The 19,253-nt window shown below is 40.0% G+C and overlaps 1 protein-coding gene across 1 annotated transcript in view; it reads right to left on the reverse strand.

The window, feature by feature from the left end:
* slc24a3 (solute carrier family 24 member 3) overlaps nucleotides 1-19,253 on the reverse strand; it is a gene marked incomplete at both ends in the record, with an annotated part of 61,853 nt that overhangs the window by 27,515 nt on the left and 15,085 nt on the right. The window contains one exon of the mRNA XM_083897968.1: nucleotides 10,791-10,895. Within this exon, the coding sequence (XP_083754094.1) occupies nucleotides 10,791-10,895 (105 nt within the window). The remainder of the gene's footprint in view (nucleotides 1-10,790; nucleotides 10,896-19,253) is intronic.

Below are 19,253 nucleotides of genomic sequence, written 5' to 3' on the forward strand. Positions count from 1 at the left end.
TATGACCAAAAATATATATCACGGTATTTTTCTGAATTTTAACGGTTTCACGGTATCTTTTCATGCATAATCAGGTGTTCTTAGGGTGGTCTATTTTACTGTCATGAATACTCCACACTAGTACAGGTTCACATGGCCCCAGAAAATGATGCCGTTTACAAAGAAGAGCTAATGATTCTAATGTCGTGAGGAATCGGAATGCAAAGACAATTGCAGTCAAAATACAGAACTTGTGCAAATCAACATCTTTTATAAACATTCCCTGTGTTATCTACTGATGTGGAGGCTGCTGACCTTAACTTCATGCATTCTTGATATTCCAAGACATGCTTACTTGGGCTGTCAAAATTACTCAAAAATACTATTTGAATATTTCCTCTAAAAAAACACAGATATTCTAATATATACTCATAGTATTTGCATCGCGCCTCTGGTGTGCGTTGCATCAGCTGCATCTGAGAGCTTTCAATCAGCCAGACTGTCAGGTGATGACAGCATGACGTCAATAACAGGACAAACTAATACAACGAGACATAACTACCTGTACATGTAGTTTATTTAAGTTTAAACATATTTCACAACATATTACCTACACACAAATAAGTAAATGAACTAATGACCGATTAGTGCGTGTGTGTGTGTATGTCTGTGTGACTCTATTGAACAGAATCAATAACTACACAACAACTGTCTAACCTAGCATTTATATTTGGTTTACTACTGCGACTGCTTGATAAATGAACATTTCAGGGCGGGGAAGGTGGAAAATCAACAGCGCATACAGAGTTTTGCTGCCATCACAGCGCTCCAGGATTTTTTCATACTTTTTTCACACTTTTGAAGACCGTAGTGTGTTTTTGCTGTTTGTTCCTCGGTGCTCCCGCTACAGCTTATTGTTATGAATTCTTCTTCTTCTGTTTTAAACTCACGTGTCTCAGTGAGTGGCGACAAGCGTTCTAGTGCATATTTACCGCCACCACTGGACTGGAGTGAGAGTTCATCTAGTAGGTTTTTTGGAACGAGTCGTCCCAGCTCTAATAGTAAAGCATTATGATTTTTAAACTGAATTGGATTTTACATTTTTATCTGTCCAATATCTGATCCAGAGATTTTGCCCAGTATCAATCCCGATACTCAGTATGGTATCAGCTCATCCCTGATTTTATGTTGCTTTTGAAGTTCCCTCACAGCAACTCTGCTGTGGACCTGAATGTTTTTCCACCTTTAACGTGTTATTAGTTGTTGTTGTTTTTCTCCAGCCCCTGGTCTGCCACAATTGACTCTTACTGTGTTTGATTCAGTTAGACTCAGAGAGCAGTAATGGAAAAAAAAAGGGAAATGGTCCCATTAAGTAGATAATTAGCTGCATGTTGGGAAATCCTGCAGTATGTGCATCATGATGACAGTCATGGCATCTGTTTCTCTTGCATTCTACAAGGGATTAATAAAATATTTGACTTTTGGGAAATGGGTCAAAACTATGGTAGCCAGTAAGTGCAAAACCAGATAACACACTATTACAAAGCTTGAGGCAAATTAACAAATGCCACATTCATTATTATTATATTTATTATTATTATGCATTCAATTCAATTCAATTTTATTCATATAGTGCCAAATCACAACATACATTATTGAGTCTCTTTATATCGTAAGTCAGACCTATATAGTGAGTCAAAACCTATTATAACTTAATATTATAGTTCCACAAAAGTGCAGAAATGAGGGATCAGGCAAAAACTGCCCAGATAGCTTCAGGTGTGGACAAGAGGTCCAGCTGCAGCAAATCGTGCCTTCAAATGGTAGGAAACCATATCAAACTTTTAATCCCATGTTCAAAATAAATTCAAATGTCAAACAAAAATGTGAAAGCCCTTGTGTGCATCAAAATTCACCTCAAAATGATTTCATGCTGCTTATTTGCATCACCACTGATGTGTGAAGGCCTTTAGTGTCCAGCTGCAGACGTAGCACTGACGCTATTCTGAGTTGCTCATTGTCTGTGTTGACTGGATGATGACAGGAATGGTACCCACCATTTTGCAACTCCTGTGTTCACACTTAACACAAATTTCCACACTGCACCATTAGCGTCACCCACTACGCTGGATCACTTTTTGTGCATTCACGTCTGTCATGCAAACAACACTGATTAAAAAAATTCAATAATAACAATCATAATAATAACAATAATTGAATTAATTGACAGAGAAGAGTGAAGACGAGCAAAACAAGCAGAGAGCAGAAGAGCATGACCCTTGATTAAATTATGATCCATTTGTGCAGCTGAAGTGCAATTACAATGAACCAAATCATTACTTTATGCTTGGTTAAGGCCTAATGGAGCGAAATGTAGGTTAAAGTGTAAATGATAAGGCAGCTCAGGAGTGTGCTGAGCCGTGATCACTGCAGACAAACACAGCGTTAATGATGAGGCCAGCCTGAATTACAGTAGGTAAGAAGAGATGTGAGTCACACAGGAAAAGGAATATACGACACTGTCTCTCTCCGTCTCACACACACACACACACACACACACACACAAAGGTAAATAATACACACAATGATAATGCAGGAGTTGCTCTATGTGGACGGAGCAGAGTGGAGAAAGTTGGCAGTAAATATGATATCCCTAATCCGACAAACTCCACGTTCGAATGCGCAATCATAGTGTGTGTGTTCTTGTGTGTGTATTTTTGGGAAGAACACAAATATAATCCATATGGAATGAGGGCATTTTGTCTGGTCCTCACTAAAGGGCATATTGGGGGTTTAGGATTGGTTTTACTGTTAGACTGAGGTTTAATTTAATGCAGCGGTGTCAAAATAATTTATATTCAGGGGCCACATACAGCACAATTTGATCTCAAGTGGTCCAGACCAATGAAATAATAATCTCTGAACAACAAGAATTTTGTCCCCTTTGTTTTACATTTAATTATGTACCTTAAGCACAATTTCAACAATACTATGCTTATATGTACCATTTACACATCACACTGAATCTATAAAGACACAGACATTTAGACAGCTGCTTTGCTGTTGCTCACACAAACATGGCAATGATGGTGGATGGAGATGTACACGCAATGTAGCCTGACATGTGCTGCGTGTTGTTTATGCCGTTTGTCTTAACTATCTAAGCCCAATCTTCCACTACATCACTGGCTAACAGTAATTTACGTTGTTGTGCTGTTGTTGCTGTGTTAATTGCTGCAATTCTTGTGAAGACAAGAATGTGTGTGTGTGTGTGTGTGTGTGTGTGTGTGTGTGTGTGTGTGTGTGTGAGTGTGCGTGCGTGCGTGCGTGCGTGCGTGCGTGCGTGCGTGCGTGTGGCAGTTTGTACATTAAAGTCAGATGTGTGCTTTTTTCTTTTGTGCATATGAGTGTGTTTATATTTGTGTTTAATGGGATGAGAGCGAGGCGTAAGTGCCATTGATCTGAGCACTCAGTGCATAGAGAGCAGGAAATACAAGCACTGAACACTGAATGTACAGAATCATCTGCTCTGATTGATTGGAGGAGGCTTTTCTCTGAATTAGGCATTTCTGCTGTTCACTTGCATTGATCAAACTTAGTTTAATTCAAACATGATCGAGCTGAATCTTTAATTTGGGAGCTGACATTTCCTTATCTGCAGGGCTTCCATTTTGTTTGACTTGTTCTCACTGCTGCTAGTGCTAAGCTGTCAATCAAAACACTGCCGATGAATCGTGTTTGATGGTACTCTGTCTGTAACCACTTCAACCAGATGTGCATGTGGATACACTGACAACATGATATATCGACAGACAGTGTGCAAAGAGAAGAAGACTATGGGCCTGATTTACTAAAGCTTTGCGCGTGCAAAAACGTGTGCAAACTGGATTGCACACGCAGATTAGCGTTGACGCTGATCTACTAACAAGGCGCAACGAGGACTGCTTCCCTCAGACGGGCAAAATAGCACTCGCAACCCATTCAGTATTATCAACCTGACTTTGCACTACAGACGGAAATAAGACAATGGCTATACAACACTGGCTATCATCTGGCATATTTACATGTGAATGTTAATTAGTGTGTGGTAGAAAAGATTTGTTCAGCTGGCATTGTTCTGGTTTCTAGTTTGACCAATCACATTTAAGATCTACTGTTTACATCAGATGCTCCAAAACTTTGACAGTTGCCCTCAAAAGTTGAATTTGGCATCAGATGATCGTCAATAAGCTCAATAATGATGAATGCATGAGAAGAAAATAAGGGAGTAGAATAGTTTCTAGAATGTATACATGTATATACACACACACATATATATATATATACACATACACATACACCAATTGTAATAACAATTGATTATCTGACTTCACCATCGACTCCACTGCCATCTGCCATCCATTGATTTTGGCCAATATCAAACAAATACCAACAGTGACTATCATTCTGACTCGTCCCTAACAAAATGGATTTGTTTGTCTTAGTAGGTTTAGAAGGGTTTTAAGAAAAAACTGCCACAACATGCAGAGAGACTATTTGTTTACATGGAAATGGTCAGTGTGTTTGCATGTAACTGCATCAGCAGCCTGCACAAAGAGATACAGACATGAAACTCCACAGTTTTTCTGAGCAGTGTCAGCAACGCTCTGTGACTTGAAATTGATATGTTGATTCTGTTTGGCAAAACAAAAAAAGAGAGAGAAAAACAGAGAAGAGGCTGCAGCAAAATGGACAATAATGGAGAGAGAGAGAGCGAGAGAGAGAGAGAGAGAGAGAGAGAGCGAGTGATGCATAAGGAAAACATTGTGAAGAAATGCAGAATAATCCCTATTAAGGTAATTAGTGCTTCAAGAGACAAAACCTAATTGATTAGAAAGAGCCATAAACTATGTGCTTTCTAAAAATAACTCCTCCAAACACATTGAGTGAGACTGCACAATGTCATCGCTAAACTGCAGGGTGAGGGAATGTGTGTATGTGTTCTTGTATTTGTTACCTCTTTAGGACCTTTTCTGGCATAAACAGTCTGTCAGGACCCATAGTCCTCACTGAGACCAAAACCTGACCCTAATGAGGCAGAACCTCATTTGTGAACTGGTTAGGTTTAGGACTAATATTTGAATTGTGGTTAGGTTAGGGTTAGATATTGATTGGTTAGAAGCAATGCTTTGTTTATGTTATCTAAATAAATATAAGTCAATGCAGTTTCCTACGAACAGCTGTCCAAAAACCATGTGTGTGTATTTTCCATGTGGAGTCCCCAGGCTTTACAAGGATGACGTCCTGCCAAACATTCTCTTGATCTCATTGTAAACACATGACTGCTATCTGGCATGCACACATACACAGCACAGCTTTCCTTTTAAGGCCACACATTGACTTCCATTCATTTACACAGCCTAAAGAAAGGTCTTGTCTAGACTGTAGCCCCAAATCAGATTTGTAAGAATATCTGATCAGAATCTGATCTTCCTGACCAAATGTTCACATTATATATTGCTATTATATTATAATGATCAGACCTGATGTGTATGTGTCCATATTGACATAGTCTGATCTAGTCTTCCACATGTAATTCTATATTTACAGGCCATGCCTCAGTAAAACGTAGTCTACACAAAATAGACAAAATGGCAGAAATCTGTGCCTGTTTCTGTCCAAAATGGTAATGTGGATCCATGGCGCAAACTTTCTTTTTAAAACTAATTTTTAATCTATTGTCTTCCACTGTGTTGATCATTGAACAACCCAAACTCTCATCTCATCTCTAATTGCTAAGTTAGCCTACATTTACGTTACCTTAGCTGAAGCAGAAGTTTGAAGTTTGTCAGCCTCTCATCTGCTAACCAGTAGCACATAAACAAGTCCAGTCAAGTAAACAAACTAACATGAAGTGAAACTTACCGGTAGGATAGAGCTACAGCCAGTGGTTAATGAAGCCGTTCGTGGCAGCTCTTGTAGGTTGAAATCAAGACAAACACATTATTAATTAATTCATCTGTTTCCTGCTTTATCTCCTGATGGCACACACACACACATGACAGGCCGTTTTTGCTGAAGAGAATTCAGCTTTATTAGCTGATTGCACAGTAACATTCAACACGCTCACTATCTGCTCCGGTCGTCACTATTCATTCACCGGCACACATGTAAACAAAACCCCGACTTCCACTCACGGGCCAGTGCTGCACCTCGGCTGCGTGCACACACTCACTCACACACTCGCCGTGTCCCAAAGCTGTCTGGTTACACATTAGTGTTAAGGCACATCCCATAACACGTCTCTTTGGAACAGCAGCGTAACTTCAGTGTTGTACTGTTTGAATGGCGGGTGACAGTGCTAAGCTTCATTAAGGGTCACGGGGGTGCTGTGCCAATCTCAGTTGACATTCAAAATTAAAATAAATAAAACATTCATACTATACAAACTGTCAGGTCAAAACGTTTACATTAGAAAATAAAGTAATGCTTCAACAACAAATCTATCGATCACACCAAATATCTAATGACGGAGCCGTCTGAGCCAGAGGATCGTTTCATCAGGGCAGACCGAGATAAGGCTGCTCTGTGACGGGCGCTGCACGCACCGACCGTCCGCTGAGGCGGAGCTGATCACATCCTACAAAATCGCTGCCAAACTATAAATATATCACAACTTAATACACAAACCACATTTTTGAATTCCAAATGACTAATTTCTTGCCTCAAATGATCTTAAAACTGTGTTCTGGGACACAGAAAAATATTTATTTCAGGATTTTGTTTTTTCTGCTGCTGTGTTCTGGCGAAAAACCAAAACGATTCTCCTGCGCTCGATTGTTCTTCCTCTCTCTTGAACTACCCGGATGTCTGTCACAGTAATTTGAATCTGAATTGTGAGAACTGAATGCGAAGGAATATGAAGTGTTGAATTTGAAAAATTCAATTTCAAATTATGTGATTCAAATTCAGTTTTCTAATGCAATTATTCAAGTTTAGCAATTCAAATCCAAAATAAATGATTCAAATTCAGTTTTTCAATGCAATAATTCAAATTAAACAATACAAATTCAAGTATAAATGATTCGAATTCAGTTTATTAATGCAATTATTCAAGTTTAGCAATTCAAATTCAAATATAAATGATTCAAATTTAGTTTCTGGTGGCACATATTTCAGCCCATACAAAATCTCCTAAAAAGGAATCGATCACAAGCGGATTTTTGTTAAACCAGGGGTCCGTTTCACAAAGCAGGTTCAACAAACTCTGAGTCTAACCCTGAACTCTGAGTTTTCGGTTTCAGAACAGCTGATTTGAGTTAGTTTGTTCAACTCGGAGTAGTTTCACCTCGAGTTAAGCGTGTGCACCACAAGTATAAAAAGACAGCATGAATGGAGCCCCGTTTCAACGAGTCACCATGACAACAGGGAAGCGGAGGGTGACGTTATTCACCCACTGGAGTTGGAAAATATTAATGCGTGAGTTTGAGCAAGTTTTTAGAAGAAAGCGTGTAACAGCAGCAAAAGAGAGGGAGACGACGTCGGAGAGAGAGAGAACACTGATGATGATGAGGAAGTTTAAATGTCGTCCTTTGCACAATCACAATAATATTACAGAGGAAACTGCTTGAGTTGTAGATTATTAATTTATTTATTTAGGTGTAATCCCGCGGGGGAGAAGCGCAGTTGGCAGCAGTTTAAGATGAAACATAAAAACATTGTTCAAACAGGTAAAACCTCGGTATAATCTCATGAGATTAACCTCATTATGATTATGTTTTACATAAAGTAAATATGAAGTGGCTGTTTGATTGTACAGTTGTTTTATCCCCAACATAATGACGTTTTCACACATAAATGACTTCTCATTCTTTATATCACGTTCAAGTGATCTGCATCTATGACGTTCTATAAAAGAAAAAAATGTAAATTTGTAAGTAAAAAAAATAATTTAAAAAACCGCAGCGCGACAAAGTTTCTGCTGTGATGTGAGAGCGTGACTCTGGTTGTTAATGTTGTAAATGTAAGGACGGATTATGTTGTGAATGTAAATGATGAACTGTGACGTGAAACTGTTCCGCTCAAAAAGAAAAGTGTCTGGAAATGTAAGAACATCTATGCGCGGTCTGATAATCATCTCCTGACGAATATTTAATTCACGGACATGGTAGTGAAAATAGTCTCCACCTAATATAACTTGTAATGTAAACGCAGAACAGACGCAGAACTATACTACGCTAAAACTCTGCTGACTGAATGAATGAGGAAATCAAATACCGTGTGTGTCTGAAAGAGGGCGGAGACAGAGAGAAACTCAAGGTTTGCGGAGAAAAACCTGCTCCAGACCAGGTTAGTTTCAAAGAGCATGTTACCATGGTAACTGACCGAGAGCTTAAGTTACCGCTCTCTGTGAAAAAGGCTAGAGTTACTCCTCTTTCTCTGGTTTGACTTACCTCCCTTTGTGAAACGGAAAACTCAGAGTTTCCCTAATTTCAGGGTTAACAGACTCAGAGTTTTCACTAAACCTGCTTTGTGAAACGGACCCCTGGTGTGCTAGAGGTGGGCTTAATGTGATGAGGACAGAGAAGCAACATCTAGCAGCTAATTGACTTGCTTCATGGAGCAATAGTTGCCAGAGATCATTACGAGATAGCCATCATTGTTTGATCATTTTTGTCGGTCTGCATGTGTCATCTGGATCATCATCATGGTCTAAATGGTTGTAGGTCTATCCAATTGCAAACGGTTGGATGATCAAACATAAACACTGCCAGGCATCGGCCGGCTCCTCCTGTAGTGAAACATCATAGAATCATCCTCCTGTACTGTTTCATTAGCTGTCACTAACATAAACAAGAGCCTCTAACCCTAACAAAAAGTGATAACCCTAGTATGAGCATGACTGAATGTCCTCCAGGACAACATTCCATTATTCTGTGTAGCCCTAGTCCTCAAAAATTTAGAAAAACCAACATTTAAATACTGGATGTTGAAATACACACAGATGAACAATTTAAAAGACACCACATTACATACAATCTAATCATTGAAATGCTCTGATCAAAGCCTGTAATTATTATCTCCATATTTGGACATACTGAAATGACTCCCTCTCAAAGAGTGTCAGCTACTGTAAACATGGATTCTACTGCTGCATTCCATTTACATTGGAACTTGTAGCTAGGAGTGACATCAATGCGAGTTCACCACATTCAACAGAGAAGTCAGAAAAAACATGGACGCAAAAGTTTCCCAGACTAGCCATTGTTAGCAATACCAGTCAATGACAACCTATACACGGTATTTAGAGCACATAAAAAGCATACCAACATGTCCACTGATAAAAATTAATCAGTAATGTGTACGACCGATTTACTGTGCAACAAATACGACAGAAGTGCTATTAACGGTAAATATAGCTAGCCATCAGGGCGCCCACTGTGGCTGACGTGTTTGCTGCACTCCCAAACCCAGTACAATTTGCTGTTTATATTTCTGTTACTTTTTGTTTTAAAGCCGACCTAGACCGGAAGTTCCTATTAACGCTGTTTTTTTAGTGTGTATCTGGGTCATTACCTTGTTTATGAAGCCCTGAAGGTTCTAAACAAACAGTTCAGTCACTGCTGAGAACGTTGTGTTTTATTGTAATCTCAGGCTCAGTGAGATCTCTGAAAAAACCCGGTCCGGTTACGTAAACAGTGGTTCTCCTGAACAGCAGATCCTCCTGCTCCGGGCACTAGTCCGGGCACATCCAGTTGCGTACATTGAACCACAGAAGAAGAATAACATCCGTTGTGGAGGTGTTTCACGAGCAACAGTGTCTTCTGACTCTGGGTCTGACTCTGGGTCAAAGGTCGTCAAAGGGACTGAGGCGGGGAGTCGTGAAGAAGCTATTTTTAAACACTGTTAAAACAATGTTTTGATAATGAGGAGCAGTGCATCCACCGTTCCAGAGGGGGGAGCTGTGCTTCTGAGAGCGGGTGTGCCGAATGTCACTTCCGGGGTACTGGCCAATCACAAGACAGTCTGTCTTCTCAGGCGAGATTTATGTCTGAAATAGCGTGGCTGACAAGTGCTTCAAAAAGGACAGATTTCTATCGGCTCGTTTACAGCAACTAGGAGGTTTTTGACCATTAAAACAAGTTAATGTATGTAAGTAGACCTCCATAACTAACATATATGTGCAACAGAACCACTCTATGTGACCTTTAAAATGTGATTTTGCACACGCCATGAAATACAGCAGAGAGAAGCTATTGCACATAGGCAAAGCTCATTTTGAGCTCAAAGCAGGACTACTGGACTGCAACTTTCTCCCGCGTCTCGACCCAGCCGACTCTAGCTATTTTGTGTAGCAGCAGAGTAGGACTGTTAAAGTGTGGCTGAAGAGTCAGATCTGAAGCTTCAGGACTGCTTTGACAGGACAGACATGTTCAGAGCTGTGGACTTAGAGGAGAACGCTTCAGCAGTCACCAATAATATCAGCATGTGTACGGAGCGCATCATTCCAACCTTGGTTAAATTGGGAGGTGCAGTCCATGCTCCGTGCTCGCTCCATAACATACATGTTACGTATAAACATACGTTTGATGCTGTGTTTTTACTGTACATGATAATGAACTTCTTGAATCTTGAATATATTGCTTTTTTCGTATGGTGGCAGCCATCTTGGAACTAACTAACTCTGGGTATGTGAGGTTGATTCAAATTTCCTAAATGGAAATGGCGCATTCATTCCCATTGAAGGAAAGCCCCCTGACCTTGGGAATTCCGAGTTTCGACTAAAATGGAATGCAGCATGGAGTTAGCATTAGCCCCACAGACTGCCTTACCTGGTTCAGTGCAGTTTTTCTCAGGCTCAGAATAGACTTCATGTAGAAGGTGACGACTGCCCCACCTCACCTCCTCCACAACCATGGATGTGGGAGCACGTGATCCTGACAGAGCCAGAAAAAAGAAAGACAAAAATAGATGATGGATTGATTAAAAACAGATTTATAATTTTCTTACATTGTGGAAATCATAATATTTTGTCACCAAATGTGACTGGTAGTCACCATGTGCATGTATACATTTTAAATAAAAATGAGTTTCTGTATTTTTTTTTTTTTATTGTTTATGATTTTCCAGATATTAAACAGCCTGAATGATGAAATTGACTGATTCTTCTGGTTGAGTAATGTTCAATTGAGGCCCTCATACATTAATTTGCTGTGAAAGTAATACAACATAGCTAGTTATTTAATGTGAATGCCTTAAAATCAAATATTTTAAAGTAGTTGGTTACTGATCGTCTCAAAATAGATGTGTAATCTTTTCAATTAAATACACAAACGATTAATGGACACAACACAGGAAGATGACATATGCATCTTGTGTCTGCATCACTGCAGGAGAATAACTATGGCAGCACGCTGAGCGCCACGAGGCTGTTCACTCCTGCTCAGTATCGTCAAGCGCCACCACCTCCGACCTATCATGCAACAGACTTGGGAGCAGAGCATGTCAGGGGGGCTATAAATAGCACCAAGTACAGCTAGATTTTTCCAAAAAAAAAGGAAAAGACAGAAACATGCTTGCAACGGTTTGCAAACAGCCATGTCTATTTTGAATAGTTGAAGAAAAAGGCAGTGAGCTTGAACATGATTCTGTAGATGTGTGTTGAAAGTCTGTGTTTAGCTTTTATCCAGGGTTAGACAGAGGTGAAATTTTAGCACTGTTATATATTCTTCACATTTTTCCTGTAGTATAGAGCTCCGGTAGCTGATGTGACATGATATAGAGACCTCTATAGATGTTAGGGCTGTCAATCTTCCTCCATAATCCCATTCGAATGCCATTCCTTATATTTTTAATATTCAAATTATATTCAAATTTTTTTATTAAAATACTTTAATATTTAAATAATTTAATATGTGGTTGTTATCCGTTCTGTCCACTGGGCCATGCATGGCACACTTGCGGTCTGCAGGTGCCTCTCCACGGCGTTAATATAAATGTGTTTATTCCGCAGTGATGGAGAAAACTGACTAACGTTCTACTTTCCCAAGTATGTCGCCGATGCATCTGGCAACGTTTTCGTCAGTGTGGCTCGTCTGAGCTTCGGGCGTTTTGAGAAATATGTATGTCTGTGAAATATGCGGTGACTGTCATGTATGTATCTGTGGCTACTTCATCGGCTAAGGGTGCCCGGCTAAGAACTGTGTACCTTGGCTCAAGCTCTTGAGCTTGGGCTATGAACACTATGTCTAAGGTTGTGCTCTGTATTTTCTGCACCCATGTCCATCAGTAATTAGTCACAAAATAGACCGTTTTTTCTTTTATGTTTGTTCATAAAAATAAGGCAAGTGAACTTTGAACTGTGACATGTTTCCATATTTCACAAATTCAATCCGATTTTAAACATGTTGAGTACTTTTTTCTCAGGTGCGTTTATATAGTTGATCAACATGTTTTTTTTCATCAGATTGCCTAGGTTGTGCTGAAAAAATACATACTATGTTGCACATTTGTATATCCTCTGTATATATTGTATGTTTAACATAGTAATGGAAAAAAGCAGCCAAAATGTTCTGTGTTCTAAGGGTTCAACAGGTAATATATATTATAATCAGGTAAAATATATAATCACACACACACACACAGTGTTCTACATTGGCCAAAAGCCTTTTTCTACTGGTCCCAGTCAACCCAATAATGTCACATAACATGAGCACCCATCGCTCTGTACTGACATGCTTAACTAGCTACTTTATCTTCATTAGCGCCCCTTGGTAGGCATGCTCATGTGTGCGCATTTAAGCACTGTATGTTATGTGTCACATTTGTGCAGCACAGTGTATGTGTGTGTGTGTGTGTGTGTGTGTGTGTGTGTGTGTGTGTGTGTGTGTGTGTACCCTTGGTGAGTGCTAGCTTCAGTCCTGTCCCTGGAGAGAAAAGAATCAGGCCATGAGCACGTGCCTCATACTACACTGTGTTATAACCTGCATGTGATCACATAATTCTTGACTCCTCATCATATAACACACAATAACTAGTTACGTTTTTTTCCATGTATCGTACATGCATTAAACATGCACATCTAAATATACAGTCTATGCATAATTAGCAGTTGGTTTTATTCATCTATGCTGATCAAAGGGAGCTCATCTCAGTGTGAAACCAGTGACTGGTCAGGTTAGACTGTGATAAGAGCATTTAGAAACATTCTATACAGTACGCCACGATGATACTTCAGCAAACTGTACAAGATAAAATCCTCTGTTTCAGTCAACCTCTCTCTCTCTTTAAATACACTCTGATTAAGGGTGAATATTGTTAACCTCATCCCAGCAGAACACTGGAATCATTCAAGTTAAGATAATAAGAGAAGTGACATTGTGATTTATCAATTATTAAGTTAAATCATAATCCAAAGCAATAACTAGCTAAAGTAGTGAGATTAATTCGATGACTTGCCGTCTCGTATCTCTAATATTTGTTTCCTGACATCTTGTAAGACTAAAGGCCACATTATACTTCTCCGACTGCGAAATGCATTAACCGACAGCGTAACCACGGAGACCACTCGAGCCTTCATACTTCTGCGTCGTGGTGATGGATATGCACTGCAATTTCCCGCCTGATCAGTAGGGGTCGCTACGCAAGGTTGTTGTGCTTTTGGCTACAGTGAGCAATAGCGTCCGAGAGAGAAAGAGACAGAAAGACTGTTGTTGTTGAAACAGTGGCCGTTTCTCACTTTTCTGTGTCACGGAACTCAGTTTTAAGATAATTTGAGGCGAGAAATTGGTCATTTAGAGTCTAAACATGTGCTGTGTGTGTTAAGATATCACGTATTTATAGTTTGGCAGCGACATTGTCGCCGGTGATCAGCTCCGCCTCTGTGGACGCTTGCTGCCGGCACAGAGCAGCTTCTTTCGGCCTGTACTGAGGACCAATCGCAGCTCTTGCCGTCTCCGTTGTCTAGGGTTACCAACCCACCGGTAAAATACAGAATCGTCCTTTATTTGGCAATTAACCCTAACCCTAACCCTACAGCGACAGAAAGGAGAACCGTGTCACCAATGCGCCATGTGGCACACTAAGTGGGAGGAAGGACAGCGATGCGCATACCTGTTGTTTTACAAGAGGAAATGTGCACCAAGATGATCCACCATGCCCAAACAGAACTTCACCACACTCCAGACACACCACAGAGGCTCCAGCTCCTGCACTGGCTCTGCCACACCAGGCCACAGCCACACCAGGCCACAGCCACCACGGGGACGAGCAGAACCGGAAAGAAAGGGCGGCCGCAGGTGTGACCAGACCAGTATAAGAAAAGTATGCAGCGCCGCCCATCAATCAGCGCACAAATCCACACCTGATGTGGATGAAGCAAGGAGGAGGGGGGAAAGGATGGGAAGGAAAAGACCATCCTGCCACAATTAGTAGCAGCCATATAATTATCAAACTAATTATTTTTAGTTTTAGTTTGAACAAGTAACACAACTACATATTTATTAACTTGATAAACTTCAGAACAAGCAGTGTTCTGTGTCTATAATATGTTTCCACAATCATAGTACTACTTTTGTGTGTGTGTGTGTGTGTAAAACAAAGTCACGGCAGTTTCAGGCAGCCATGCGGCGATGACTCCAAAACCAACTTAAAATGTGCTGTGCCAAGTCAAGCCAAGTCAAGCTGGGACCATCGGTGGAAAAGGGGCTTTAGAGGACATGTGATAAAAGCTGCTGCTCTGTTTAAAATCACAGCTGATTTCCACAGTCATGTTGAATGTTGAGCTTATGTGAGAAATACTGGAGATGACACCAGACCACACCATTTGTTCGGTGATAGAGATAAAATCTACTTGTTTTAACACTTACTGAGTGTCTATTTCTACTATGTTGTCACAATACTACAATCGTCACCTGGCAACATTCCTGTGCTGTAAACAGGAAGTGATTTGTTTTGTGTAAAGACAGATGGAGGCAAGAGACAAGTGTAAATATGTTGGAGAATGAATGAAAATATCAAGAAGATTCCAGAGGTTAAAGGAATACTTCATCAATTTGACATGACACTTCTTACCAAGAGGGTAAAACCAGCTAATGCAGTGACATTCTGCTCACAGAGATGCATCACAATCAGTTCACAGCAATATGATTCTATTTCTATTTTGACATTGATTTAATTGTATTTTACTGAATGATGAAAACACACACATGTCATACAATTGCCCTTCAGCTGAGTGTGACAATGTGTCATGCCTTTACTTGCACTGGGCAACACAACACCAACATCTGCAGACAAGCAAACACACTTGTACACTCTGGATGTCACTTCTTCCAAAATGTAAGTTTGAACAAATTTATTATCACCTGTAATTCGTTCGAATAGCTTTACACTGGTTTTTTTTTTTTTTTTTTTAAATCATGTCTCCCAAATGTTACTCAACATGTACAAAAGCACATACAAGATTACTTTTGATATTGCTTTTTCATTAGAACTGTGCTGCTCATTGGCACCATATGCCCAGGGGTGATATATTTAAACAAGATAGAGGAAAGTAAAAATACTTTTGCAGTAATCCAGGCGTGATGAGACTCATGCATGTCAAAATAAATAACTTCAAATAGAGAGTTGGTAAAAAAAAAAAAAAAAGTACCACTAGTTTACTACAAACACAACTGTGAAAAAGTACATTGAATAGTACACAAATATTGATGTGGCTATAATGTATAACATACTATTTGAATAGATGATGTTTCCGGGGGTATGATATAAAACACTAATGTATGCAAAGCCCATCAGAGGGTTTACCGCAACTGTCGCTTCACAAATGAGACAAATGGTTGATAGTCTCATTAGCTGACACTGTCAGATTCCACACCTGCTGTGAGTGTGGAAGTGTGCTGTCATCTCCCACAGTTTCTCACTCTCATGTCTCTTTCAGTCTGAACATGTGGCCGTGGCGGGGAGGGGTGAGGTGAGGGGGTCATGGTGGTGGTGGCAGTAACACTCCCCTCTGCTCCTGTGAGGCTGTATCAGAGCTTGGCCAAAGTCTATTGATGCTCAGCTTCTGGTAATATTATTGTATTAGGATACATGTACATAGGATACATGTTCATTACAATACAGTACTGTATAACATAGGGATGCAATGGTACAGTTTTCCCATGGTTCTGTATGGATCACGGTTTTTGGTAAAAGTACAGATATAATCAAACCACAAACTTTATTTAAACGATAGTGCACTATCAGATCAAATTAAACAGCAAACATAAAACCACACAAAATAAAAATAAATATAAAGTTTAGTGCTATCCAATAAAAATAAACGTTTTAACCCACTCACAGAAATGACTTAACAATACAAATACAAATACAATCAAATGTGACACCGTGCTGCTCCAAGTGAAACATAAATGAGAGGCTTGCTCGGAGTTGTGCTGTAACCAGAGCGAAGACAAGGTTTAACCGGAGCGAATGTCTGTTGAATATCCAACTTAAAACTAACTTCACTGAGGTGCATAACCGATGCTTGCAAAGCAATGCTTGCACACCGTGGTTTGTTTGTTGTCCTTTTCTCATTCCCATCGTAATCTACACTGAATACCAAATAATCCCACACAGCAGATTTAAACGAAAATGCTGCCTTCTTTTTGTCGTTCACTCGCCATTGTTCCTGCACTGTTCAGACAGTGCTCTGCATTTGCATGTGGAACGCTGATTGGCTCCTGGGAAACTCAGGGACATTCTGATTGGCTCTGAAGGCGGCATGAACAGAGCATGGTACTGAGTGCAGCGCTGCTCTCATGTCTCTGCTCCTGAGTGGATCTAATCGCACAACATGCACGACTATACAAAGTTTTGATAAAGGTTTGTGACGAACCATTTGCCATTTATTGAATGAAACAGGGCATAACGAACGGTTCAGTAAAACAATAATGTTAGTCGTACTTAGGACTAGGCAGTCGGGCTGTTACTTTTCCCAAAAGTTAAGTTTGACCGAATTTATAATAACTACAATTTATTCAAATGAATTCTCAGATGAGCGCCCGGTGCTTTGTGTGAGTGCTGTGTGTTTGTACACAGGTATTTATGAGACAGCTCACCGTGAGCTATAGTTACTATAGTTATGTCTCTCCAACTAACTATGAGCACTATCTGCAGAGAGAGGAGATTTGAATGAAATGTGGTCATATGACCGCTGATTATATGTCTTATCTTCTGTATTAATGTTGCCTCTGTTAATAAATCACTTCACCTTAAAGGTGAAGTAAGTAGTTTATAGTGCCATCTAGAGGAGAGGCTGAAATTTACAACAAAGACCTGCTGCTCTGCTCACCCCTCCCTTCCCTGAGCGCTACGGTGTCCTCAGCTGGTCAAATGTCGTCCTCGTCGTCTTTCTCCGTGTCAGCAGATGAGGTTCGTGAGGCGAGGAAGAGGGCGGAGCTACCGCGGCCGTAGCAGACGAAGCGGAGAGAGAGGAGGCGGGACTTCAGCTACAAGTAAAGAGACGCTTGATTTGTTCTCTCGCGTTTGTCCTTACAGGCTCCTGTAGAAACATGGCGTCTCTCTGCTAACAGTGGCTATGCAACCACGGCCCGCGACCATGTTATTTTAAATGACTTTTTGAAACACTACGAAAATGAAACAAAAACTATTATACAGTGACTAGACAATGCAGGAGCACATAATATGTATAAAAAAGTGGATTTTGGGTCATATAAACCCATAAATACTACATATTGTCCCTTTAAGTCACCACAGGGCATCTTAACTGTTCTCTACAACTTTGATATCTAAAATTCTTCCAACATACAGTATATTGACATTTTAAGCTATTTTAAAATAACTTACTCATTGTAGAATGATTGTGACAATTGTAAACTGAAGATATATGAAGGAAGAGTAATGAGTAGAATTGAAAACTATCAGCTGAAAATGCATGAAAACCATCCTGAAAGCTTCTGTCTGTAATATTGTCATTTTGCTAACTTCCTGTCTGCCGCTGCCATTAGTGTCCCCTTCTTCATCCTTATGTCACCTCATGATTACATTTGGTGAGTGGCTGGAAGCATTTACTCAACAACTTAAGTCCATAATCTGAAGATTCTAGGTTCGACTCTAGGCTCAAAATGTATGAGGTCAAGATATCCAACATCCATTGCTGCTCAGTGAACCTTCCTGTGTGCTGGAAGGACGAGAGATACACCAATATACAAAAAAAGGCCCTAATGGGAATTGTGTTTTTTTAGCAGCTTCAGGTTGTAAAAATCAAGGGCTACTTATTTAAGTGCTGCTTAGATATAATGGCTTCTGTCAGGCAGACTCCTGATTAAACTGTGAGATCCAAGTGAGGAAAAGGCTCCAGATAAGAAGACAGTTTCATTATCTAACCAGTGAAGAGATGACACACACACACACACACACATACATACAACCACGCATGGTTAAATTCCATACTGCCATCTGAGAGTATGTTAATGTGATCAGAGTAATTGAAAGACTAATAAGTTACTCTGACCCTGCAAAGTGCAGGTGAAAAGTGCTGTGATTATGTTTGTATTGTTCAGGAGAACAAATGGTCCATGTTTGCTAATTGCTGCAGAAGAACTCCATCAAATATCAGAGCGTTATTATGTGTTTGCTGACAAGAGCCACTTAGGGAACGCAGAGATGACGTGCACAGGTATTTTCATTATTTTCAGGCTGTTGCTGAGGGTAAATTTGCACCAAAACATAAAAAGGTGGGGGTTTTGGTGCATATCATTCCCTGAAGGATGTTTGATGCTGAATATCTTAAGAAAGAAGATCCGAAACCACCAACGGGTGACTTCGCTGATTGCATAAAGAGCCCAGTTTGAAAGGAAGTCCATGGGGAAATTAGTTTCTACTTCTCACTTTATTTAATACGCCGACGTTTCAGGTCTTCCTCAATCGTAAGTCATGTCAACATGTCAATGGTGTAAATTATGTACAGATTTGGAGGAAAATAGACAATAAAGTATGACATACAATATATGTCAAAGATTGTATGTTCAAAATGATAGAACAGATTCTTATGGGTAATGTAATAACTGGTTGATATGTACTTCTACCCTCTGCATGCTCAATCTAGGCTCAATCCTCTCGGTGGACTCACCTCAACCAGACGAGAGCCCACTGTGTTTGTCTGGAGCAAACTGGAGAATGTCCAAACCTGACCTGACCACATTATCTGAAATTATCCTGAATGCATCCTCGAAAAATGGTTTTACTTTTAACTTCACCTTGTCATCGGTCAACTATAATCATTTATACAACAT

The sequence above is a fragment of the Microchirus variegatus genome (genome assembly GCF_963457635.1).
Source record: "Microchirus variegatus genome assembly, chromosome: 11".
Lineage (NCBI taxonomy): Eukaryota > Metazoa > Chordata > Actinopteri > Pleuronectiformes > Soleidae > Microchirus > Microchirus variegatus.